This window comes from Ambystoma mexicanum, chromosome 13, assembly GCF_040938575.1.
Source record: "Ambystoma mexicanum isolate Mex_15411 chromosome 13, UKY_AmexF1_1, whole genome shotgun sequence".
In the NCBI taxonomy this organism is placed as follows: Eukaryota; Metazoa; Chordata; class Amphibia; order Caudata; family Ambystomatidae; genus Ambystoma; species Ambystoma mexicanum.
The window spans coordinates 52685556-52713219 of record NC_090938.1 but is presented as its reverse complement, the minus strand read 5'-3'; the positions used below and the strand labels follow the sequence as shown (position 1 = coordinate 52713219).

Below are 27664 nucleotides of genomic sequence, written 5' to 3'. Positions count from 1 at the left end.
GCTTTGCATTTGTTGTAGGATGTGCTGGAACCAAATTGGATATGCCTCCACACCATAAGACAATTTGGGTATCACTGTTGCATTATAACATTTTAACAATGGAGCCAGCAAAAATGTACAGTATTGTTTTTTTATGCACTTCATCTGACTGATAAACTGGTCGGCTCGGGCAGAGCAGTATCGAAGCATGCACTTTCTGTTTGGCCACCAATCCTAAATAAACAAGTAGAGGTATTTGGGCACTACGGTTTGAGTCCACTTGAGTTACACTTGGATACTTTCTGGTGTATTTCTTTCAAAACATACATTTTACTGTGACTGCGAGATCATAGTTTCTAGAGGTGTTGCCCACACCTTTCTTTCTGATTAGTAATTGTGTTCCTGGATACCTCGTCCATTAAAGAAAGGGGAAAGCTTATTCCTTGTATCCTTGTTTGTAAACCATTGTGTTCTTTATTAGTAGGGTGATTTAAGTACTCAGTCGACACGTGTTTTGACTTCTCAGGGTCTCTATTAAGGCTGAGTCATTACAATTTTATCAATTTGTGAAACAGTTGTGATATAATGTGACATTTCTGTTTACAGAATTCGTTTTTAATTTTGACATTGTATAAGAACCGCATAATGTACATGCTATTTGACCATAATATAGTGGTTTTAACGGGAGGTGAAAGGAGGGGGGAGGAAAGCAGGAAAACATGGTTAGTTCGACTTGTTGGTACTTGGTAAATTCAAGATGGGCTATTGAATTGCTATGCCCGACACGGTAGGCCTTACCTAGTACATTTGTGTCCATTAACCTGTTGGTTAAGTTGTTGACGATGATTGGTTAAGGTGGATGTCTTCCACTGGTGGTCCTGGCGGGCTGTGCAGAGTTGTCTGGGAGTAAGCAATGGGTGAGTCAAGTCAGGGTCCCGGATACCTGGTGCTGAGCCCTTGTGGGCTCGTTTGGGCAGCTTGATAGCCAGTTGTAGCTAGCATGTCGGGGTGTATAGCTTTATACCGCCATTCCTGGAGACATTTTATTATAACCATTTTATTGTTCCGTGGTATTTTCAAAATCCTGTCTGCCATTTTTGTAGTCGCCCCACTTGTTTAGCCCAAATTTCAATATGTCGTAACACAATTGTCACAAAGATTTTTCCATCAGCATCTATGGTAGAGATTGATATGATATGATAAGTTATTTATAACGTGCTTAATACCCGCAGGTTTCTAAGCGCGTACCCGGGAATCGAATCTGTGTTGCTTTGTGTTGTCTTGCTTCCAAGGCGAGCACAAATGCCGCTGAGCTATCCTCCCGGGAAAATAGGACGATAGTTTGTGGGCTCACTACGAGGACCTCGCTTATAAATGGGTATAGTATGACTTACCCCAATAATATGGATCAAACTCACTTTTCACTATATCCTGAAATTGAAATTATAGAATAACCGCCCAAGACTAGTCAATCTATCATATAAAAAATGGCCTATACTAACAAAACCTAATGACTGCCCCATCTCTTATACAAAAAGTGTGTAAAGGAGACTATGTATGCAAACTAAAATCAGTGTCCTAACGAAGAATGAAAGTTTCTGGGTCAGCTCTCCTCCCCAAGTTGGACAGCACGGAGTAAGGCGGTCCCTGTAGACAGGATGACACACTCTGGCTCAGGTTCTCAAAACAAAGCAGTTCAAAACATGGATCGAGACCTGCCTGTCCTTCCACATTAAAGTCACTTTTCCAGAAGTTCTTTTACAGTTCTGGCTCGGACCTCTCAGTCACGACACTTGTAGGAGTTCCCTTTCCCAAACCTTATTCACCTTTCCGGAGGCGCTGCAACAGAAAGGGATTGAACTGCGGGCAGAGGGTATGGGTGATGCCGTTGGGAAGCTGAAGTTTCTGAAACTGACATTTTACGAGAAGGGAGATGAGGTGGATGCCCTGTTGGCAGCGAAGCTCTGAGCAGAGTGGGGGATTACAGGTGTAATAGATATGGGGACACATTACATTACTGCATAAGGAATAGTGTACCGCTATGCACTGTACTATGAGGGGTTGTATGCAAGTGAAAGTAGGGCAGATGAGACAGAGTTGGCAGAGTATCTCAAATGAAGAGCTGGTGACACTCTGGGAGGATGTGTTCTCCACACTGGAATCTCTGTTTAAGGCAGAAGAGGTTCAGGGTGCCATAGACAAATTGCCTAATGGGAAAGCACCGGGAGAAGACGCCTATACAATAGGATTTTATAAGCAGTGTGCAAAGATTCTCATTACCCACCTTGTCAAGCTATACACTAGCATTTTACAGATGCGACTTGCACCACCCTCTTTTTATAGAGCCCTGATCTTGGCGATTCCAAAGGATGGAAGGGATCCAGAGGTTTGCCAGTTTTACTGCCAAATCTCCCTGCTTGATCTAGATGAAAACATTTTCATCAGAGCACTTGCCACTTAATTGGATGGGATATTACCCCTTTTAATCCATCCAGACCAGGTTGGTTGTATTAGGGGCAGACGGCAAAGTGTTGCAATGCAGAAAACCCTAAATGCGATGCAACACTCACGCATGGAGACCACGTACTGTTGAGTTTAGACACTGAGAAGGCCTTTGACAGGGTAAAATGGAGCTATTTATTTGCTGTTCTTCGAAAGCAGGGCTTTGGTGAGGGGTTCCTTAGAGGGGTTCCTATGTTATGAGACTTTGGTCGTTTGAAGTTCAACACAGACAAATTAGTGCTTTTCCCATACTGGGCATAGAGCACATTTATGCGGATTGGGAATCCTGAACATGTGGCCCTGAAATTTCGGTGAGTGACTATTATTAAAGATTATGCAGACCCCTATGGAGCTAATTGTCTCCCGCTACTGCACTGTCTTTTCTCGGATCTAGAAAGATGGTCGGACACGTCCCTGTCCTGATAGGCCATTTGAACCCGGCCAAAATGTTTCTTCTCCCCAGAATTCTCTACCTTTACCAAATGTTCCCTATCGAAATACCGAGAGAACACTTCACGGTGCTCACACCGAGAATTGTACGTTTTCTATGGTAAGGATGGAAGGCGAGAGTGGCGTATGAAACACTGTTATTGCCCAAAGCGAGAGGTGGAATTGGCATGCCGGACATGTATAGCTATTATCGTTGCGCTCAATTTTGGGCATTGATAACACACTTACGAGAGGATATAGATAAACAATGGGTGAAGATGGAGATCTGTCTTTTATGCCCTGTGACGATGGGGGAATGGATGTTGGCTCCCAAGTCGGGAATACCACATAAGGTGCTGCGGCATATACTACTAGTGCCACTTTGGAGGCTTTGGTGGATGAAACATGAAATGAAGGGTATTGCCACATGGCCGCCCCCTGTTAATCAGATATGGGCTCCACCGATAAGGGATGATATACAAGAACAGCTACGCTTTCAGGCATGGTTCGAAGCAGGGCTGGCGAGAGTCAGGTAAGTAGTCAAGGGGGACACATTTATTACGCTTTCGGAGCTGGAGGAAGGATTGCAACCAGGACGTTATCGGTCTTCCATCCAGGGGGGGATTGATCTGGGATATTTATAAGATGTTGCTGGGAGCAAAGGGAGGGAGTACAGAGGCTCTCTGTAGAAGGTGGGAACGAGACATGGAGCATGAGCTCAGTGGTTCACAGTGGGGACGTCTGTGTTTGAAAGCACACAGAGCATCCATAGCCTGCCAAAATAAGTTGCACAGTTTTGAGCTTCTTTATAGATGGCAATATTCCCCTGATTGCTTTTCGATGAGATTGCCCATTTATGTTGGAGATGTGACCGGAGAGCTGATTATTGGCATATGTGGTGGTCCTGCCCAAGAATTCAGAAAGATTGGAAAGGATTATTGGGTTGGATCAAAGCATTGGAAGGCATTGGGAGACACAGGGAGCCACTGTTTATGTTGTTTGGCATAGAAAGTGAATGAGGACGACTGAAGGTGCCTCCCCGACATGACCCGCTTTCTGCTTTTAGCTGCACGAGTATGCATCGTAATAGAATGGAAATGCCCGGCGCCACCTGGAGAAAAAATGTGGCCCTTTAAAGCTAGGGAAATATGAGCTGGAAAAAATAATGGAAGCTATCCGCAATGGATATCTTATCAAGAGAAATGGAGTGGGCCTCCTTCCTCAAAGTGTGGTTCGTGTTCCTCTCCAACACTGGTAGATGTTGATTCGGACTAACCAGTAACCCCAATTACTGTGCTCTCCCAAATAAGGAGATGAAAAACCCCATATAGAAATACCCCAGAGTACCTAGACTTTGGGCTATATTTGCAGTTTTATTGTGTCGGTAGGATAGCTCAGAGGCAACGCACTCGCCTTGGAAGCAAGACGATGCAGAGCAACACAGGTTCGATCCCCGGGTCTGCGCTTAGATACCTCTGGGTATTAAGCGCGTTATAAATAACCTATCATATCATATATATTTTATGCTTCTGCCATGGGGTGGGAAGGGATTAATGTTTGAAAATTTTGCATTTTGTGTTTGTATTGGTGAAGGAGCCTCGTTTCTCACAAGATATGTGATGTGTTCTACATTTCCATTCAAAAATAAAGAATTTGGAAAAAACGATTTTGAAGGCAAAAGGTTGAAGCGCAATTTCATGCCACCATTTTTTAGCGTGGGATCATCAAATAAAACTAGGTAAGGGAACGGGAGAAAATAAGGGAAACACTGCTACTTGTATGTTTTTTCTTAGATATCCAACAATACAGATTTGATCCCACTCCAAGGTGTGTTTTTACTAACCCAAGTTCCTCACCGAAATTCCTATTCCAATCTATGCTGGCATGAAAATCATTGCACACAGCAACCAGTGCTTTCATTCCCGGGGAGTCACAGGGAGCCTTTTGGTATATTTTACAATACGAGCTATATTGTGTGGCCCCTGAATCAGTCATTATTTTATACAAAAGAAGGCTCTTGATTTTGGTTGGGGTGGTGGGTGAGACCAATCCTAACTCCAGCTGTATGGCTTCCACTGGCAGCCCTTGGGCGTCTCCAAAGTGTCCCCTCCAATCTTCTCAGCCTGTGGATTTCTTGATCCAGGTGCATCTCTAATACCAATAGAATCCCTGGTATAAAACCTGATCGATATACCTGCACCATTCCTTTTATCTAGCAGCCCCCAAATGTACGCAAGTAGCTCTCAGCAAAGCACCTAAATAGATGTATGCATTAGCTTCTTCTATAGCTGCCCCCTCTATTTTCCACTGATGATTTCTGGCCAGCCTCTTATTACCAACCACCATAATTTTAGTTTTTTTGCAATTCATTTCTAGCCCATTCTCAGACTATTCGTATAGTACTGTTTGAGAACTGTGCAGCCGATCAGTGTTCTATCCAGGAGCACTTATCGTTTGCATACATGAGTCATCCTATGGGCTGCAATCCAATTTTTGGTGGGTAATTATTACAGTTGTTCAGACTATTTTAGGTCATCTACATACAGATTAAAAGCATAGATGTGAGAATGCAACCTCGTTTTAATCGGTCATGTGGCCGTCCATTCCCATGCGGACAGCTACTGAAGTGTTAATATAGAATTGCCTTATGATATGGAGAAGCCCAGGGTATATCCCACATTTCAGCCACAGTCGATTTCTGTCTATGCAGCCAATGCTTTAAAGAAATCAACAAAAGGCAATAAATCATTTCTGATTTGGATGTTGCAAGGCACTGCGTTTTAGGAATTGTATTAACCATATATCATAATATGTCCCCATTTTCTTTCTAATGCCCGTTTGCTGCAACAATAACATTTGTCTTTGCTCAACCCAGTTCCGAAGTCCATCTAACAAGAGATTACAGTATAGCTTTCCGGGGGCATCCAGCATGGTTAATAGCCTATAATCGGCTGGATCCTCCCAGTCCCCTTTTTTGTAAACTGTGATGTGGAAAGATTTTCTCCATGAACTGTATATGCTTCCTTCCCTCCCTATCCTATAGAAGAGGTTGGATAAAAGTAAAGTCCAGACTCCCTTCTTATCACCAAATTGGCAAGCCTGTCTGGGACAGGAGCTCTAGAAGATCTCCACTTCTTAATAGCCCCTCCAATTTCGTCCTCAGAGAATATCATTTCTCCCTTATAAATTGGAACTAATAGGGACTGACTCGAGCTGAATTAGCGCTCTTTTTCATATCTCTCCCATACTACCTTTGCTATTGGATTAATCTCAACACTTTCAGATTGATTGGGGAAGGCTTTTATAACCTGACAAAACCTTATCGTTTTTCCATAGGAGGTTCTATATGATCTGCCATTTGGCAGTCCTAGTGTAATTTCTGTAGCCCTGTACCCAGTTATTATACCTAGTTTGTATGCATCTAATCGGGGCCATGCAGTGTTGTGTGGTGATACATCCCCTCTCACCAAAACATTCAGAGCACTAATATTCTGATTACCCCTTTTTTGCATGCATTGGCAGCACCATGATTGATTGGTTTGTGTCCTTTTTGTCAGACCGTTCCCAGACTCTTTCTTCACCACTTTTTAGGTCCAAGTAGTCTTCTCTTACCTGTGGAGACCTTAAGGGTTCGTCAGTATCTCGCCTGCTCTTTACCATCTGCGGTCGGCCCCTGATAAGCCTAATCCATTCTTATGGCCATATCCCATTTTGCGCCTCAACATTGTGTATAGGCGTATTATAAATACCCAATAAATAAATAAATATATGGCTGCTCTTTCTACTCCTATGCTGACGATTCTCAGCTTATTCTCCGAGTAGATTAAAACTCTCTGGAGTCGGCAGTACATCTTGAATGGCAATAAGACTGAGGTCCTTGTCATTGGCCCACCTACTGCGCAACATCATTGGACCCCCAACTACTGTCCTCCTAACCTTGGCGCTTATCCCACACCGGTTGACTCAGATAAAAATCTTGGAGTCATAATTGCGGCATCTAGGTCACCCGAGTTGCAGATCACTGCCAGGTGTAAGGCAGGTTTCTTCAGAGTGAACCCCCTGAAAAAGGTGCTACCCTTTTTACCACCTCCTCTGTGGGGATCTGTTGTCGCCTCAGCGATCGCGGGTATCCTTGACTACTGTAATGCCTCCCTTCTGCTTCAGCCCAAATATGTTGTCAAGAGACTGCAAATTCTTCCGAATTCTGCAGCACGCTTAGTTGCTGGTTTGCCAAAATACGTGCACACCTCCCTTATCTTGGCCATGCTCCATTGGCTCCCTGTCGACAGCCAGATTCAATTCCGAGCCCTCTGCTTGACCCATCTAGCTCTGCACAAGCAGGGTGCTCTCTTTCGTAAAGCTGAGATCGGCCCTTACCGTCCAACCAGAATGGTCTTCAGGTTGTACCCAGGTTTAGTTAGAAGTCTGTCAGCGGCAAATCCTTTTCAGTTGCCGCCCCTTCGCTCTGGAACACCTTTCCTATGGCACCTAGGTTGATGGAAGATCACAGTAAATTTCAGAAAATACTTAAGACCTTTCTTTTTCCCAGACAATCGTCCTCTCTAATAGTTCTATCGAAATGTTTCCCTGTACGTGCCAGGATACCCTCGGGTGGCAGAGCGTGTTACAAATAAATATTAACTTAACATTGCATCATAAATTTTCCCCTCGCAGTTCCCTGTTCATCCTACCCCTCGCATTATTTATTGTTTGTGGTTTCCGGCCAAGTTAGTAATCTAATGTGACAGTGTTCAGGATTGTGCCACTAATGTGCATTTAACATATTTGGAGTGTAATTAGGCCCCTAGCAAATGGATACGGTGCCAATAAAACGGACAATAAATATTCAGCTGCCCAGGCCCCATCCTATAGTTATAAGAAGATTCTGTAGATTCAGTTTGATCCCGCTGGTGTTCTTTTATAGATCAAGTCGTCCAAATTTTGACATACGGAGCCGAAACTTTGTTTTTGCTTCCAGTAAAAATATGGCCCTTATTGGAAGGACTATGATGAAGGAAAGTTCTTCAAGTGCCGAAATCCCTTCCAATTCAAATACTTAGGAAAGAGTTGGCATTACATCTTTAAAAGCAATAGCAGATTGGAAAGTAATCGCCGGAAATGTCTGGAAGAGACGTCAACTGGAGGCTTCAAAGTTTTGAAAAATGCAGTGGAGGCTAAGTCGGATCCAACATTGACTGAATGGGAAACAATCTGCCTTCTCATACTAGAAGACCCGGGCGAATCAGCAGAATCCCTATCCAACAATCCTGACAAAGCAAAAATAAAAATGTGTACTAAAGATTGGATACAAACACAGGAAGAAATCACAGATACAGAGGCTATCAAGACTTTTGGTTCAACTCTCAAACTAAATCAATTGCCTAAATATATGACCTTATTCCCAGATTAGTTCTTGAGGTCTTACTACATGAGATTCTGTCTTAACATTCTACCCTGTATAGACGATAACTACAGGAAAAGAACGTCAAAGGAGCCTAAGCACTGTAGATTGTGCCAAGACAGCAATGAGCTGGAAACCTTAAAGCATTTGACACTTGAATGCCCAACTCTCAGAAATGAAAGACAGTTCTATCTGGGAGAAATCTGGCAAGACCATCATTCCAGAGGGATTGATACATGGTGGAGAATCTTCCTAGAAGGGGAAAAGAGCACTGACAAAATTCCTACTTGTAATCGTTAAGAAAATTGAAGATATATCTGTATAAATGTACTAGGACTTATAAGCCAGCGTTTATGGAGAAGTGAGATTCCAGCTAACGGACCGCAATATAGTTTGGATTAGCGATCTATTCTTTTGAAAGTGGCTGCGAGTTGTTAACCTTCAAAAGAAAATCTACATTACACGTCTCTTGATTGGCTTAAGACTGTGCAGCCCGATTTGTTTTACTTGTATTTTATCTGCCATAAGAATTTGTAATGAAATAATGGTATTGCTAAAGGTTTTCATTTTTGTAAAACAAAATGCTAATAAAAAAAAAAATATTGCGCAAAGAATTTGGCCCCATGACATGGGCATCTGCTCTAGATTGGAGCTTCAGCTGACCGTTGATGTGCCTTTAACAGCACCATTAAGACTATCCTCCAGTTGTGCTGCTCATTAGGTAATTATTGTAGAGTAATGAGGATGGAGTCCTTAGCTCGCATGTATGTGCCTCTACCTTTTGTAGACTAAAATATTAAAAACAATTTGTCTTTAAAAACTTTGTTTAAAAAAAGCAGTTCTATTTCCAGAGTTTCCGCACAGACCAGTCACACTCTGTGATTATTGGCCCACCAGGAGCATGTGCACTGTGCAGCACACACCAAGAGGCACACTGACACAGCACCTGGATTCGGTAGTGTAAACTCGTAGAAGTTGGCGACATCACACAGTAGCAGCTCTGGAACGCCATTTAGGCCCCCTGGGATAGTGTGCTTCATTAACAGTGCTGCTCACCTGTCTTCAGGTGGCTGTGATGGCAATACATGGAATTCCATTGTATTCTTCTTGGTTTGTTTTGTTGCAAGGTTTTCAGTTTTCTGACACTACACCTTTTCCTTCAGGGCTCCAGTCGCTGTCGGCTCTGCCACCATGTCTACAGGAGAGATGCTGGGAGCGGGAATGAGAGGAAAAGGCGTGACTGTGCTGCACGCCTACTCAGATCAACTTTGGTAGGTACATGGTCGGGCTGATGCGGACCCCAACACTAGCGATGGAGGGCACCCCTCATTTAAGGAAGTCTTTTCTAGCAAAGGTGCCCATTTAAGGTTGAAGCTTTGGGACAGGAATGGCAAGGGACAGTGGCCAGCTTCACTTGCTCTCTTAGTACAGGCCAGCCTAGGAAGGTTTCACATGTTCTGTTGTGGGTGTTGGGACATTTGCGTGGTTTCAAAAGGCTCATTACAGCTCTACTTTGCTCATCCAAACAGTGTAAGAGACATTGAAGAGGCAGTGTGCGGATGTTGGGGGTCACCATGGCTGCCAGTGTGTGGACGTTAGGGGTCACAATGGCCCGCAATTTGAGAAGGTTAGGGGTCACAATGACCGGCAGTCTGAGGGAGTTAGGGGTCACAATGACCGGCAGTCTGAGGCAGTTAGGGGTCACAATGACCGGCAGTTTGAGGCAGTTAGGGGTCACAATGACCGGCAGTTTGAGGCAGTTAGGGGTCACAATGACCGGCAGTTTGAGGCAGTTAGGGGTCACAATGACCGGCAGTCTGAGGCGGTTAGGGGTTACAAGGGCAGGACCTTTTGATGTGATTGAGGAACATGGAGAGGCAGTTTGAGGTGCTTGGGACGTAAGGTCAGGCAGTTTATGTTGGGGGGACATGGTAGTTTGAGGAGGAAGTTCTTTCATGAAGAGTTTTCTAAGTTCAAGTAGAGGTCAAAATGTTAAAGTAAATTTATAATCAGATTTGGGGACGTGTTGGTGATTATGAACTTGACGTTCAGATCGGTGGTTTCGTAGTGCTGTAAACCTGAGGTGTTCTTAATGCCCACACTTGCTACTCATTTTATCCTCCTCTGATGAATGATCACTTCAGTAAACTCTACCGGATTTATTTGAACCGATGTCCTGGCCAGCATGTGGTGGCATAATGTGCTGCGCCACTTTACCAACAACTCATTACATTCGAGAATACCGCTACACGCCACATTATGTACAGTGTTCAATTATTTTGGATGGCTAACAAAGATCTTCATACCTATACACCTACGTTGTCACGTCATTGTGTTTTCTCTGTATAGGATGTTCGGGGACAAGTCTTCTCCCCCCTGCATTGCGCCCCTCGAGGCAGGTCCAGAGGAATCCGAGGGTAGTGAGGAAGAAGGCTTCACGGATCAAGAAAACAACATGGCTGCCGACTGCTGCCTGGGCCCCAGCCTGGAGAACCTGAGCTTGGGAGCATCTGAGGATGTTTCGGGACTACTGGAGGAGAATGACACAGTGAACAACAAACCTGCTGCGGCAGCCGAAGTGGATGGAGAAGAGGTGGACGCAACCGCAGCAGCGGAGGATCACAGGACGCCACAAGGTACCCCCCATTATAGGAGAAGTTGCACTGGTTTCTAGGGCCTGTCTAACTTGTGCATGAAAACCTATCTCTGTGGCGGTGCCAAGCTCTGGTAACGAGCCTGAAGAGAATTTACTTGTCAACACTTTGTACAGGCAGCGGCATATACATGATGTTCTCAGGCCTACTGGCCCCCGGCATAGCTGAGGCACCAGGCTTTCTGACAGTGCCAACGTTACCCTTTAAGCCTGAGATGCGGTGAATACATACATGTTGTGGTCACAGATATTGTGCATGCATAGTTAGGCAGAAGGGATTTACTTTGACATGTATTTTTCAGGTGAGGGTACCTGATGAGCATATCCTTAAATCGACACCATCTGGGGTTGATTTGAGGCATTTCCATTGGTTCTTCATGGGTGAGATGGCTCAGTGGGTTAAACGCTTGTTGCTGTGATCTGTGTTTGATCTGCAGGTCGCAGGTTTGAATCCCGGCAAGGCCAATTCGGCCTTTCATCCTTCCGAGGTCGATGTCGATAAATGATTATCAATTTCGATTGGGTAATAATAGTATAATATGTAAATATATTCTATGTAAAGCGCTTTAGATTAAAGCACTATATAAAACATCAATTATTATTATAATGCAAGGCGTATTATTCATATATGCTCATGAAATTGGGATGTTGGGGCACAAAAAGGCATGAAATAGTTATCCTTCTGGCACACAATCCATGAGCCAGTAAACTCTTCATTTTCTATGTAAAGCATGGTTTTGATTTTAATAAATGTCATTTTCACCATAAACTTACGGGAGGTAGCTCACTGTTTTTTTTTTCTTCTTTTTCCTAGTTACGGTTCCACAATGGACCAACAATTTGAATGTGCTGTTAGATTTTCATAGCGATCTACGTCTCCGAATAGAAATGAATTGAGAGAGTGCTCACTGTAAACGGACATGAGTGTGAATAAACGATCTTTATTTCGAAGCATATAAAAAATACACCATTAAAGACACATAAACACTGAAAACACACAGCCTCAATATATACAGAAATTCAATAGTAAAATCGGTATGAATACATTATTCACATTTTAAAATGCATTTATAGACAACCCATAATTTGTCAACATTTGGCCTATTGACGCCTGGTATGTTCGAACACATTTTCTTTGATCAGCTGCATTGTTGCGTCCAAAAACCTACATACAACCACTGCAACCTCTCTTGTTGAAACCCCTGGAATTCGCCAGTTATGGTAGTCTAAGCAACCATAACTCTCACCACCACCGGGCACTGCTAAGAATAAATCACAAATATGATTGATGACATCACTGATGACATCGCATGTGCATCTAATTTTCATAGGAAGTCCCTTCAAGGGGTTGTGAATGTAATGTTCGCAAAAAAGTGTCATGGGTCATCTGGAGATGTGTGAGGAACTACATACTTGATTATGCAATGTATTCCTCCACAGAACATTCCATTGCAGTGTTGTTTCTAGAACAGGAACCTCCTCATCCAGAAACATGGGCATTTGCTGCAGCGTACACCATAGGGATGTACTATTTCTAATGTTCCCATGTTGGATAGTAAAACGGTGAAGGCTTCTGTGTCACACTTTTGCGTACTGTGAAACATATACTAAGTAGGCAATAATGCATCACTTACTACATGCTTGTACTACTACACACAGAACATTAAGAGACCGCAATGTCTACACATATGGGGCTCATACAGGGAGAGTAAAGTAAGTAAACAAGAGGCAGTGTCACGAGCCACTGTGTATAACCAGCATGATTATTTTTTTTAAATTTTTTATTTTTTCAAAATCAAACAAAACCTCACACAATACAATCATATCAACATATATAATTATCATTAAACCATCACCTTGCGCAGCGTACTTCCCCCACCTCCCCCCTCCCCCTCTTAAACTAGAGCCGGCTCATTAGTGTCATCTACAGGAGCATTGTCAGGTAGCGCAGTGCTTATGCGCTCATCATCCGAGTCCTCCGATTCGTTATCACCCTGGTGAGGGTTGGCCATAGAGGCCACCAATTGCCGCCAGGCCAGCAGGGGCCCTACTTCTTCCACACTCCCCCTAGTGACCGCTTCAAACCAAACTACGGATTCCGCTTCCACCCATCTCAAGAGGTCCGCCCACCATAGCTCCACCCTGGGTCTGTGGGCCGCTTTCCAGCTCATAGCAATTCTGCGCTTGGCCAGGACATAAGCTAAGTCCTTCATCTTGCTTATATGTTCCAAGCCCCGGGCCTGGGGAAAATCCCGAGCATGCACGACCAAGCCGATCCCACGTCCAACACCACTCCCCCGCCACCCAGTTTCGTTTTAACCTCCTCCCAAAATCTGTGCACCTCCGGACAAGCCCAAAACATATGCAGTAGCCCCGCTTCCACTTCCCCACATCGGGTGCATTTCTGGGTAACCGAGCCGCCGAACTTTGCAACTTTCTTGGGGGTTAAATAAGCCCTGTGCGTGACATACAGTTGAAGTTGTTGGAATCTCGCATTCCGGGACACCTTTTTATGGTACCTCTGGGCTCTCTCCCATTGTCCGTCTGTTAAGGGCCCGCCTACTTCTTCTTCCCAATCCTGTCTCAATTGGAGCAGCTCTCTCCCAGCCCTCACACTAAGGAGCTCATATATCCTCGATATTTCATGCCCACCCTCCGAGACATCATACATAGTTTCCAGGGAGACATCAGGGTCATTAGCAAGCGCCGTCTCGGGCCATCTCTCTCTAACCCGTTTCATCAGCCTAGCGTAGGTTATATACTGGCCTCTATGTACCCCTGTCTCGTTTTGCAACCTCTGAAAGTCTAATGCCTCCCCTTCCTGCCATATGTCTCCCAGTGTGGCCAGGCCCACCGGTTCCCAGTATCTGCGGACCGACTCGGATAATTGAGAGTCGCTCCCGCACAGCGCCACTAGTGGGACCTGCTGGGAGAACGGCTCCGAATCATCCATCATTCTCCATGCCCTTTGCCAAATCTCCCAGCCCAGTTTCAAAAGCCGCCCTCTTCCCACCAATTTGTCCTTCCGTGACCACACCACTTCCCTCAAAAAGAATGGGGCTGAGTCTCCCCGCAGAAGCCTGGCTTCCGCCGAATCTTCATCTGACAGCCACCTGGCCACATACAACAGTTGCCCAGCCAGGTAATAGAGTTCGACGTTTGGCAGGCCTATGCCCCTCTTATCACACGGGTTCTGGAGTTTCCACAGGGCCACCCTGTTTCTGGAGTTACCCCACACGAACCCCCTACACATACTGTGAAGTCTCACAAATAGGCTCCTGGGGATCAGGAACGGACATTCACAAAAAAATGCAGGAGTCTGGGCAGGACCACCATCTTAAGCAAGGCCGCCCTACCCATCATAGTTAAGGGCAGTCTGGACCAAAACACCATGCTGTTCTTGACCCCCTCTATTGCCCTCTCCGTGCTATGTTTATGCTCCGCCTCAATCATGTGATAAATATGTACTCCCAAATACCGAAATATCTCTGTCTGCCATGGTATTGGCAGGATAGGCAATCTCTTCAACGGGACATCCCTGTACCTGCCTAATGGAAACAGACTAGATTTTCCAGGGTTTACTGATATGCCCGAGAGGTTGGAGTAACGGTCCATCACCTCCAACACATACTGCAAGTTCTCCTCCGGATAACGCAGATAGAGGAGCATGTCATCCGCGTACAGTGACACCAAGTGTCTCCCACTTACAGTGCGAATACCCACCTCCCCGTATTGTTGCCTCAGGCATATCGCCAATGGCTCCAGTGCTAATATGTATAGCATGGGTGACCAGGGGCATCCCTGCCTGGTCCCCCTACTGAGTTGCCAAATATCTGAAACTATGGATCCCATCTTGACCCTCGCCATTGGGGTGCTGTACAACAGCTGAACCCATCTGATGTATCCGGGTCCCATTCCGTATCCCCTCAGGGCCACTCTCAGCCAAGGCCACCGTACCGAATCGAAGGCCCTGACTGCGTCGAGCGACACGATGGCCAGCTCACTCGTGTCTCCCTCTGTTTGGTCGATAATGTGGTGTAGCCTCCTATGGTTATCAGTAATATTCCTACCTGGGACATAGCCCGTCTGATCTGAGTGTATCAGCTTACCGATCACCCTCTTTAGCCTGTTAGCCAGCCCCGCCGTAAGTATTTTGCTGTCCTGATTGAGCATGGACAAAGGTCTGTAAGACCCACACTCTCCGGCCGGCTTGCCTGGCTTCAGGAGCGGGATGATCACAGCCTCGCGAAGGGACAATGGAAGTTCCCCCTTCTCATAAGCCTCGTTAAACATGGCAAGCAGTGGCTGAGGCAGCTCCTGCTTATATGTCTTGTAAAACTCACTAGGCAACCCATCCGTCCCGGGCGCCTTGCACGTGGGCAGATTCTGGATCACCACCTCCAACTCGCCCGAGGTGACCGGAGCATCCAACTCCGCGCGTTCTAGGTCATCCAGGGTGGGCAGCTCTATATCCTCCAATGTATGCCGTATATCCTGACTCACGTCCTCCCCCGTGTCCTCATACAAATGTCTATAAAATTTGAGGAACTCCCCGTTTACCCCCTCCTGGGTATTACAGATGCGGCCTCCCTCGCCCCTAATTTCCCGGATCACTGAGCGGGGGGGTCTCACTCTTATATAGCCAGGCCAGCAATCTGCCCGACTTATCGCCCCCTGCGTGTAGCCTAGCAGTGTATTTCTTGTAGTTTAATCTGCAAAGTCTATCCCAAAGTGCACAGCAGGTTAACTGTAGGTCCTTTATCTTAGCCCTATTATCACAAGTTGTGTTCTCTTGTCGGGTTAGACCCTCCAGTTCCCTCTCCGTTTCTTGCAGTTCTCTTTCAATACCCCCTGTAGCCCTTTAGACTTGGAAATGGCTACTCCTCGTACCACCACCTTAAACCCCTCCCACATCGTTCCCACAGATCGTACGCTGCCCGTGTTTATATCAAAGTACTCCTCAATGGCATCCCTCAGATCTTCCCGGAACCCCTCATCCTGCAGTGCTTCTGTCCTAAGTCTCCAAGTCGGGATCTGCGATCTGGGGGGCTGATGTAGCCACCCCACTACCAGAGGCGAGTGGTCGGATAATACCCGGGCCTTATATTCGGCTCCTACCATTTCTACCATTGTTTCAGCCGTTACAAACATATAATCTAGCCTCGTATGCAAGTCCTGTGGCGCTGCGTAGTGCGAGTACTGCCTATCCGTGGGATGCAGCCTCCTCCACACATCCTCCAGGCCCAGGTCTTCCAACAATGTCCCTAGCGCTTTAGCCGACGGCGCCACTCTCCCCGCCCTGTTAACTGACCTATCCAGTTTGGGGTCCAGGGTGCAATCAAAGTCCCCTCCCCACACCGTCGTACCCCCAGCCAGGGGGCCCAATTTACCATAAAGGGCTCTAAAATAAGCCGCAGTATCATGGTTAGGGGCGTACAGGTTAATAATGTTCACCTCCCTATTTTCCAGGAGCCCCGTTACCACCACCATTCTACCATCCGGGTCTATCGTTGAACTAAGCGCCTGAAAAGGCACGTGTGGCGCCACCCAGGTGATAACCCCCCTAGCGTACGCTGAGTACGTGGCCCCCACCACGTCACCCCTCCATTTTTTCTTAACCACCTCTAACATCTCCCTGGTGAGATGTGTCTCCTGCAGCAGGGCTATATCAATGCACATCCTCTTTAAGTACAACATCACTTTATTACGTTTCAAATAACTGTTTAGGCCCCGTACATTCCAGGTCACAATGCGGAGACTACCTGATGCCATCTACTCGGTCTGTTCCTAATCCACCACTCCCTTCAATGCTCTCCCTGATGATTTGTTTTCCGACTCCCCCCCCCCCCTTCCCTCTGACAACAGTTCCCTCCCTCCCTGTTCCCCAACTTCCCACCACAGCACACAGCTCAACCCCCCCCCTCCCTACCCTACCCCAACAAATGCCCAGCTCCATCCCTGGATCTCAGGCCCACCCGCGTCTGGTCCTGTCTCTTATCCGAGGACTAGGACCCCGCGGGGCGTCACCAATCTAACAGTGACCTAACTAAGTATACAACTATTGGGGTCAAGAGGTGCCTACCAAGAGCTCCCTATCGTCTATTTTAGGAGAAATACGTCCTAGGGGTCCAGAACTCCACACAAACGTAATACAACACTATATTCTAGTCCCAATGTCTCAGCTGTGTCACCCTGGGTGCCGCAGCAGCACGCTACTTATCTTCTGCAGCTTCCTTCTGGGCATCCGATTCCCGAGGTCGGCTCTGCATGTCCAGCCAGTCCATCGCTTCAGTTGGCGAATCAAAGAAAAGGGATCTGTTCTTGTAAAACACCTTCATCTTGGCTGGGTAGAGCAGCATGTAGCGGTAGCCTACTTCTCTTAGTCCTCTCTTTACCGATCCAAAGTTCATTCTACTACGCTGTACAAGCAGCGTATAGTCCGGGTACGCTGTAATCTTTGCTGACCCCCTCTCAATCGTTCCACCCTTCCTAAAAAATTCAAGAATCTTCTCACGGTCCCGATAATTCAGGATCTTTGCGATCATCGGTCGTGGGGGGGCTCCTGGGGCCGGTCTCCTGGTCAGGGCCCTATGCGCTCTTTCCACCGCGAACCCCTGGGTCAGCATCCCGCCCGTTATCTCCTGTAAGAGCAAGGTTTCCACGTATTCTGTGGGGTTTGGCCCTTCTATCCCTTCCGGTAGACCCACTATGCAGATATTGTTGCGCCTGGCGCGCCCTTCGGCTTCCTCAGCTCTGTCCTCGAGGTTGCCCACCCGTTGCACGAGGGCGTGGTGCTCCTTAGTGTGCGCGGCGCACACCTCCTTGGTCGGGGTCATCTCCTTCTCCAAATTCCCTGTGCGCTCCGCAATCTTCCACACATCCAGCCTCAGCAGACTCACTTCCACTTGGACCGCTCCGATATTGAGGTCTAGACCCACCTTCAGTTCATCCATTGCCAGGCTCAGCCTGGTCTCCCAGGCCACTTTCAAGTCAGCAATTGCTGCCAGCACCTCCCGGATCGTACCCGGTGTCTCTGCCGCTGTCGTAGGGGTCTCTTTGTTCTTGCCCCCCTCCGCCACTGGGGGCGATTTGGCATAGGCCTCCATCGTGGGCTGTTTGATCCTGGGATGAACAACCTTAGAGGACATCCTGCTGTGTGGTCTAAATGTGAGCCAGCTGCGCCTCCTCACGCACAAACGTTCACGTGGCACCATGCCGCTCTCAGCAGTTCAGGGCCATTGCAACTATGTCCAATTGTGTTCTTGTCGCTCCCCTCAACCCCAGAATGGGTTGTGTCCTCCCACGTACTTGCGCACTAGTCGGTCGTAGCTCCGGTCTATGTCTTATTCTTTCGGTGGCCTGTGTTTGCCTGCGCTCTCTGATCCCCTGCTTTGCAGCGCTTTGCCGATCCCATGGTAATCTAGTGCCCAGCGCTGCTAGCCCCGATGCCTCCTCTTTATGCCTCCAGCCTCAGGAGATCGCAACTGTGCTGATGTTAAATGTGGATGCCCCACGGTGGCCTCCGGTGCCATGCACGTTGCTTACTCCCTTGTGCCAACTTGAGTACCTTCGTGGCTGCGGTGGTGCCTCTTTCCAGTCACTTCAATCTGAGCGCTCCAGGACAATGTCCGTGCCAATGTGCAGCGTGCGAAAGTGCACTTCATAAGGGCTTATCAATTCCATGCATTCCAGTGGACCATAACACGCCACACGATCCCAGGGGGCCCATTGCCATCCGCAAAAACAGTTCCCTCCTGCCTCAACCGGTGTCAGTCCAGTGTCCTCCCACTGTACTAGCTATGTTGGCGCCACCATTGCCCATGCGCAGGGGTAGAATTATAGTATTTATTTAGAACGTTTGTCAATTCAGCTGCCTTTCCGTCCAACTGACTTTAAGTGTTAGCCAGTTTCAGCAATGTTCCCCCTTCTGAGTGTCCATTCCATCTACAGCGGTTCCCCATATGGTTTCACGTGGCTCAGTGAAACGTGATGTTTTGTCATTGCAGCACTCGTCTGCTCGCTTTTATGAGGCATATGCTTTTATGCGCGCTCCTACTTTGCCAGCATACCATGGCACTTAATTTCCCACTGTTGCAATGTATTCGGCGCATGCCGTGTAGCTCACTCTGGCCCCCGCCTGCAATATGCTGAGACAATGTATCTGCCGCTCTGCTTTGTTTAGCCCTGTGTGCCTACGCCAGCCGCAACATTCGGTCTGCCTCACTCCGCTCGTATCGCCTGGTTGCACGGGACAGCTGTGTCGGGCAAACTTCTCAGCTCGCTGCTGTTCGATCCGGCGGCGCTCCTCTATCCCTTTGTTCTTGGCCGAGCTCCATTTTCTTTTCACGGCAGACTGCTTCTTCCACTCTTCGTCGTCACGCTGCTTCGCTCTCCCCACGTTATGTGCCCAACGCTCAGCACCGCTGCATGCCCGGCATTTTCATGAATCTTCTCCAGTATTTGCTCAGCTTTTCGTCGGTTGTGGGTGTTCTTTTTCCATCGGATCGTGCACGGATCAACGGGAGCTCCCGGAGATCACGTCTTAGCTCGCGGCCATCTAGCCACGCCGCCCTATAACCAACATGATTATCTTTACGCATAGAAATGATTGCTGTGTTTCAGGCCTGCTTCTTCCCCTATGTATGTGCATCATTATTATTTATTCGGATTTGTAAAGGGTGCAGCAGCCCTAGGGCTTTGTGGCGCTTGTTTCATACATAGCTTAGTTACATATAACGTGATCATACATAAGGTTACAGGCAATGTGTTATTGTACATATTTACATATTTACAGAGATGGTTCGCAGATAGTTAAGTTTTACTGTGCGAAATTTTGAGTTTCCTACGAAATGCGGGGAGTGAGTTTTCTGCTCTGATGTCTGTGGGTCGTGCGTTCCAGGATTTGGCAGCAATATATGGGAAGCCTAAGCCACCGGCTTTCGCTCTATTTATACGTGGAATGTGGAGTTGGTTAGTGTATTGTGTCCTGGTGGGACGTGTAGAGGAGGATTTGGAGATAGTGTGATAGGTATGAAGGTGCAGAGAGAGTGATGCATTTATGTGTGTGTGTTTGAGGGTGAGGATTTTGAAAGTGATGCGCTCTTTGACTGGGAGCTAATGAGCTGATTGTCTGGCCTACCGTCTTGGGATGCTTAGGGCAGCACGGAGAGCATTGTTCTGCGTGATTTGTAGTATGTTTAGGTTTTTTGCCGATGTGCCTGCCAGAAGGGCAGTTTGGCTCCAATGGTTGCTCTAGCTATTGATGGGCAGTTGGGTTTGGATAGGTATGGTTTTATGGCGTTTTTTAGTTTGGTGGTATGCGCAGAGGAGGACGTGACAGCGCTGACCTGTCTGGTCTGATATGGTTAGTGAGGAGTCTAGTATACTCAGTGTCTTGATGGCTGTAGATACAGGGATAATGAAGTTGTCAATGGTAAAGTTGGTGTACAATTTATCGCATTTGGCTAGGGTGTTCTTTTGGCCTAGTATCATGATTTCTGTCTAATCCCCATTGAGGCAGATGCCATTAACCGCCACCCACACCGGGATGGTGGAGTAGATTGTATGGAGTATCTTGGCGTCTTCGTAGTATGATCCAGAGAGAGCTAGAAGTACTTGTGTATCGTCAGCGTAATTCATGTACACGATACCAAGTGAATCAAGCTTGTCGAAGAGAGGCTTTGTGAACAAGTTGTATAAAGTGGGTGCTTGGCAAGATCCCTGAGGGACTCCGCAGTGGATTGTGGTGGGTGTAGCGTTTGCTATATCCGAGAAGACTTTCATGGCTCTTCCTTCGAGGAAGGAGGTAACCCAGAGAGCTGTTTCTTTGGAAAAGTTAGCTGAATGTGTAAGGTGTGATGTGAGTGTCTTGTGGTCAACCAGATCGAAGGCGGCTGAGAGATCTAAGAGAAGCATTAGGGCTGGCTTGCCTTTGTCCATGATTTGGGTTATCTGATTCTTTAGATCCACCAAAGCTGTTTCAGTGCCATGTCCTTTCTGGAAACCAGATTGCCTGGTCCCTAAAATGGAGTGGGTTTCCAGAAAGTTTTGGATTTGGCTATGAGCAGCTTTGTCCAATAATTTCAGGAGGAATTTCGCCGTGGTTATCGGTCTGTAGTTATTAGGTTGTAGAGGGTCGAGAGTCTAGGAGATGGCGGACCCAGGCCCTTTTGAGTCTGTCGGGGATAATGCCGGTTTTGAAAGATGCATTAATGAATGCCCTGAAGAGCGGTGCGAAACGGTCTGCGCAATCCTTGATGAGCTTCGGTGGGCATGTGTCCCCTTTACATGGGGAGGGTTTGAGGTTTTTGAGTAGGTTTATAACTTCTTGTTCAGTGATGTCCCTGTTAGAGAAATTGGGTTTGGTAGAGTTGGTCGAGGCGGGAGTAGAATTGGTAGGTTTGGTCCCTGTCTGCGGTGTGTAGGTGCCTTTCCCCGGCTTACTACGTGTGAGAGAAAATAAAATAACCAACACCACCCCTGTCGGGGAATGAGGCACTGAGACCCGACTGCAAGAGTTCAAAGGATGGTTTATTTCTCCAGCTAGGAAATAACCCACAAAACCCTTCTAAAACATTCACATCATAACTTATATATATATCAATTAAAGTAACTCTAACAAAAAATACTAAATGGACCTGATTGGCCAGGCGGTGTGGTGCTGTAGGTGTGGGTGGCATCTCTTCCTTCTGGTTGGCTGACGAGATGACGGACGTCAAATATCTTGTGCTCCACACAGGTCACGGTCCGGTCACTACCTAAGCTAGTATGTTGCATTCGAAAAACACTAAACAAATTATCTAAACATTTTATGCTACACACACAAGTCACACATAGTAATTATTGTCAGTACAATTGGGTCATTCGTGGTTTTAATTGGAGGCCTTGACCTTTATTGTACATGTAAAAAGAATCAAGCTGTGTTTCACATATCTCCTAAGCTTTAGACCTATTAGTATAAGTAAAAACATATATTGTGGTAAGATGCTTAAGGTTAGTAGTGGGTGTGTTGGGTGGGTTTCGCAGCACAGGCAAGGGTCTGGCACTTGAAAGAAATACCTTACAGGGAGCGCAGGGTCAGCATGGCAATAAATTGCTCTAAATGTGGGTGGGTGGCTTGCACGTTTATGGGGACGAACGAGCAGAAAGTGCTTAGCTCATCCTGGTTCTCATGCTAGCAGTGATTTCAGAGGAAGAAAACTGTATCATATTGGTTGTTGCAACTTTCTCCGGCTTCAGCGTGAGAATGGGAGCGCAGAGCTTTCCTTCGCAGTGGGAGTGCAAGGGTGGGGGCTAGCCAGCTGCATGCGCGCCTTTTGTGTGTGTGTGTGTGTGTGTGTGTGTGTGTCTGTCCTTGGCTGCTGCGGTGGAAGGGGAGCTGAGCATTGCTGTACTATCGCAGTGAGGCCTGTTTACCCAAGATGGAGTCGAAAGAGGGCACAAAAGATGGATGCCCCGTGTCCTGCTCGGTGGTCCCATCTATGTAGCGGTCAACCGTGGTTAACTTTACATAGGGGCAAGGGGCAAACCCACTACCGGAGGCACGTGGTCCAAGCCTTGTACTGAGGAGTGTACGGTGCGAGGGGGCCTAGGGGCCCCTCACTCCCATACAGGTGGTAGGGCTTTGCAGTGGTCCTTTGATTATCTTTTGGAGGAGGCCAATTTTGTGTAACATGGCAGATTGGATAGTAGTACACCATGCTTCTTCTTTGACTATTTCATTAGGTGTGTTGGGTGGGGAGATGAGCTCATTCAAGATGGAGAAAATGTCTTTAGAGTGCGATTCAGCATTGGAGATGCGTGTGTTGAAGGCGCTGGCTTTGGCAGTGGTGATGGCTGCTTTGTATTGGAGGGAGATTGAGTCGAACTTTTTTTGGCACTGTCACTTGGATTGGTTTGCCAATTTTTCAGTGCTACTCTTTTGCACGAGCGCAATGACTGAAGTTCTTCAGTGAACCATGAGTTGAGTGTAGTGATTTCTTTTCTTTTTTGCATTCGAGTGGTGCTATCCCGTTAATGGCTTTAGTGATCCTTGTAGATGTCTGCTAGGGTGTTGGGGTCATTGGTGAAGGGGGGTGCTAGTTCAGGGATATTGAGGTAAGGGCACAGGTCGTCCTCGTTGAGCTTCTTCTTGGAGCTTCTCACTTGCGCTGCGGTAGCAGGGGTGAGGGTTTTGCGGATTTTGGCGATGGGTATAGTGAATTTGATACAGTTGTGATCGGTCCAAGGCAGGGTGGTGTTAGAGGTGATAGTAGAGAGGCAGTTATGGTCCGCGATCCAATCTAGAATGCGGCCTTTGGAGTGTGTGGACTTAATACTTTCTGGGTGAATCCTAAGTCATTAAGTTCCTTAGTGAAGGTATCAGCAGGTTTGTCTTTCTCATCATCCTTATCCTAAATTGAGGTCTCCTAATAGGAGGGTCTTGGTGTAGCTTTTAATGTTATTACTGAGTATATGGATGAGGTGTTCCTGAGAGTCTAGAGGGAGGGCTGGGAGGTGGTACAAAAGTGAATGTTGATGGTGCTGTTGGAGGACAGCGTAAGTTTAGCAGATAGGTCAGAGTTGCTGGTCCAAGGGTGACTGATAAGTCGAAGGTGGAGGCTCTCTTTGTAGATGAGGGCTACTCCGTCTCCTACTCGTGCTAGTCTATCTTGTCTGAGGATGGTGTAGCCTGGTGGTAGTGCAAGTGCGATAGCGGGCCAGAGGCTTCATGTAGCCAAGTTTCTGTGATGGCTAGTAGGTCAATGTTGTCGGTTATAAGGTTGTGAATCTCGTGTGCATGCGCTGGGAGGGAGCGTGCATTGATGAGAGCACATTTGATGTGAGGTGTATGTGAATTTTTAGTGGTGGAGGAAGTGGAGTCTGGTGTGTCGTGTGTAGTGGCAGTGTGGGGCCTGAAGTGGTTGGTGGGTGACTGTATGCATGTGTTCGTGAGTTTGAGGTGAGGGGTGAGTTTGTGGGTAGAGCGGGAGCCTAGTCTATTGTTTGAGTGCTGTGGGAATGGGTTGAGTGATGTATTCTGCAATCAGTGTACGAGCTCCGAGTCTTTCCAGTCTATACATTGTTGAGATGCATGGTGGTGCAGAGGATGTCTGCTAGTGATGGGTGAATTTGTGGTGATGTATCCATGGTAATGAGTTGAGTGGTAGTGGTGGCAGGGCTTAGTGGTGTTTGTTTCGGATGGGGAGTGCAGTGAGTAGTGAGAGGGCAGAGAGTAAGATAAGGAGGGTGAGCAACGTGGTGGGAGAGGTGGGGAGCTTACTGGTGGCTATGGGCATCATTGTATGCAGGGTGGCCTAGAGAAACAGCAGTAGGCAAATTCAACTTTACGCAGAAGGCCTAAAAACAGCAGTAGGCAGGTTCAGATGAGATAATATGCGACTGAATTCTAAGGAAAGTACTGTAAGAACATGTGAGAATAGCAACGTCTACAAATGTAATACCTTTTGAATTTTAAGTTTTTCACAGTCAGTGAATAAACTCACCTGGCCTAGATATGTCGGTTAACAAAAAAAGAAGGGGCTAGACTTGTGATGTCGTCATCTTTGATGTCATGGGTGTTATTCTTAGCAGTGCACGGTGGTGACGCGAGTTATGGTTGCTTAGCTTACCACAACTGGTGAATTTCAGGGGTTTTTCGGTTTTACTTGTAACCATAACGTCCCTTTAACAAAGTTTTTTCACTGAATTTGATGGGTTTTTATTATTGCAACTTAACCATAACGTCTACAAACATCTGACTTCAATGCGGACCTTCCGGACAGTGCCACATGACCATATGCTGGCGCGCAGCATGATGACATGTCCGAGAACCCGTCCGCACTTCACGATCAGATCCGTGCTTCGCGGACAGTTCGGAACTGCATTTTCTACTGATCTAGGAACTTTCAACTTCAAAATTTCCCTTGCACAGCTCCAACACCTATTCCTACTCATCCATTAACAATCTAGTACACAGTACATACTTTTAGCAAAACTGATATTTATTTTAAAATGGAATCAGCTAATGCCATCCCTTCTCCTCAAGAGACACCACCACTGCTGTAATCAAGGAGCATGACAAACACTGCCCCTACCTTAGAAATAACACACGCGCAACATTTTCCCCTGTCCACCTGCCCCTCCATATTAGTGTTTGGTGCCTCTTTCCTCATTTCCCTCCCCACCTTTCATTCTAAGCGCTCCTGCCAAAAAAAACATTGCATCCAAATACAATAAAAGAAATGTTCCTTTAGGAACCACCTTTCACAGTTAAAAAAATAGAACTAAAAAAAACGTATATACTCCATTTACTTTTATATTTCTCAGTAAAGTACATAGACTCAATAAGATTTTCCAACATTTCCATTTGCATTTTGTGTTATGCTAATGGGAAAATTGTGGTGTTTATCCCCCGTTGCAGGGATGGAACGGTGGATACCGACCTGGCAGCCCAAGTTATCAGCCCAATCAAAGCAAGGGTGCATAACGACGTCTCCGGACCATTATCCCCCCATTCCAGCCCCTGTAAGGGGGGAGGAAGGCCATTAGCACCCTAGGTTCCCAAAGTGGGAACCCGGGGTGCTAAAAAAAGGATTTTTCTTCCTACACAGCGACGATCCTTTTCCAAGATGGCCACCATGGAAAGGGAAGGCGTGGGTTCCGTACAGGGCCCCTCTTCGCTTTCCATGGCAGCCTGCAGAAGGCGAAAAGAGAACCCTATGACCATATTACTACAAGCACATTTTTCTTCCCTTTCAAACCTATCTCAATTTTGAATAACTTTACCACAAAGCCAGTCCCAGGTGGACATGGCCACTTTAACCCCATGTGTTGTCCCTCGTGGTCATGGCCAGTAGCCTGATCATGACCTTATTGCATGACCAAGACAATCTGGCACTGCCCATGGCCACAGGCTACACCTCAGTCACCAAAGGTAAATCACTATATTTTGTACCTACATTATGACACCTGTCAAAAAACAAAATCCATTCAGACTTCACGAAAACATTTATATCTAGATCTATAATCTTTTTTGCAAACCTTTTGTGTAGATTTTTCAAATGGCACTGTATTTATAAACCTTTACATTATTTTGAGACGCCCCCTCTTGACAGAATCCCACCAAACATTGCAAACACTTTCGGAATCGGGACAGGAATATAATTTTACATGCCATCCAAAAACTGCCCCCAAACATCTAAAGAGTCCCTGAACTTCTCAGGACTGTTCGCGAACATCCAAACTGTTTGCAGACTTTCGCAGCAAAAACATACGTTTTTTTGCTTCTTGCAGCTATATCACATCCCATTCTCGTCACCCCTCACCTCCCCAGAGATTATTTGATAAGTTTGACAAGTGCAATGTTGTCTTTTAATCTGTTTGTCCGCGAATCCAAGATGGCGGGCGTTTCCAAAAATCTGACGCACCTCACGCTTCACGCCAACCAATTGGCGAACACGTTGCGTGTCCGCGGGCATGACGCAAGTCGATTAACCAATCGGTGTCCTGTCCGCGTAGCGAACAGGGAAATTTGTCCGCGGAGCAGACATGGATATCACTAATTTTTTTGCCTTACATTTTGGTCGTTTAAAAAAACATCTGGACGGATTTACACCAAATTAACAAAAGCACGCTTTCGGATCGAAGCTGCCGCTCCTGCCGCAAATCTGGTGAAAATCCATCCAGCGGTTTGGGCTGTAGGCGTGAGCAAAGTTTTTTCCCCATTGTGTCTATGCGGAAAAAAAATACATTTTGGGACCCCCACCCTATAACTTTGCCCCCCCTTGACCAAACCTCAACAAACTTTGCAAAAAAATCCAGAATGGGCCATATACTTTTTTTGCAATGCTTGGTGAGGTTTCGTCCAGGGGGAGCGAAGTTCTAAGCCGCCCAAAAAGTGCTCTTCCTATGAGATGAGAAAAGAATGTGTAAAATTGCCTGTTGGAGTAACACAACATGGGCACTGAAAGCTCAATTCCGAACCAATATGATTCCTGCCACAATAAATGTGAATAATGACATTAAACGGCTTGCCCTTTCTTACAGAGATTTATCATTTTTATGCTTCATCCCCTCTCCTGGTGCGACGCCCAGCACTTTTTGCTGGACTTCAGGATCTTTTTTTTTTTACTCCTGAATGAGTAGAGCCTTTTTCCACTCATTCATTCTTATGGACTCTGTCTTTTGGAACTCTGTTCTGTATTTTATTGTCCTATGGAGTCTACTTGCCCCCATATCGCTTCTAAAGGCATATGTGTTCTTCTATTACAGCACACAGCTCCTTATGGGAAGTATTGCCGGGGACACTTTGAAAGGGTCCTCCTTTGAGATTTTCTTTATCCTAGGGTATAGTAGTAGCTCTCCTAAAACGTTATAGTCTGATAGATTGGCACACACCATCCTCTGTGGAGTGCCAAAGGTTACTTAATATCCCACTTTTCGAGGGGATTGGGTCCTCCGACGTATTCCATATCTATGACCGTAATCGCCACAACTGTGCTGCTTCGGAACATCTTTCGGCGTCTGCTTCGATGATGTCGATAACCCGTCCTCAAGGGCCTCCGTCGAGCCGACGTCCCCGGATGTTATAAGTAGGATGCACGACGCCCGTAGCCTCAGTTCCTTTTTTTCTGCGAACGTGTTCGCTTCGGAGATCTCAGCGCGCCTCGATTCTACTGAATCCTGTTCTTTCGGTTCTTCAAACCTGTTGCTTCATTTCT

At 46.6% G+C, this 27664-nt stretch overlaps 1 protein-coding gene across 1 annotated transcript in view; it reads left to right on the top strand.

Moving 5' to 3' along the window:
* The window catches only part of EIF2D (eukaryotic translation initiation factor 2D), a 161565-nt gene that overhangs the window by 68065 nt on the left and 65836 nt on the right, over positions 1–27664 (top strand). The window contains exons 5-6 of the mRNA XM_069633185.1: positions 9475–9582; positions 10661–10947. Of these exons, the coding sequence (XP_069489286.1) occupies positions 9475–9582; positions 10661–10947 (395 nt within the window). The remainder of the gene's footprint in view (positions 1–9474; positions 9583–10660; positions 10948–27664) is intronic.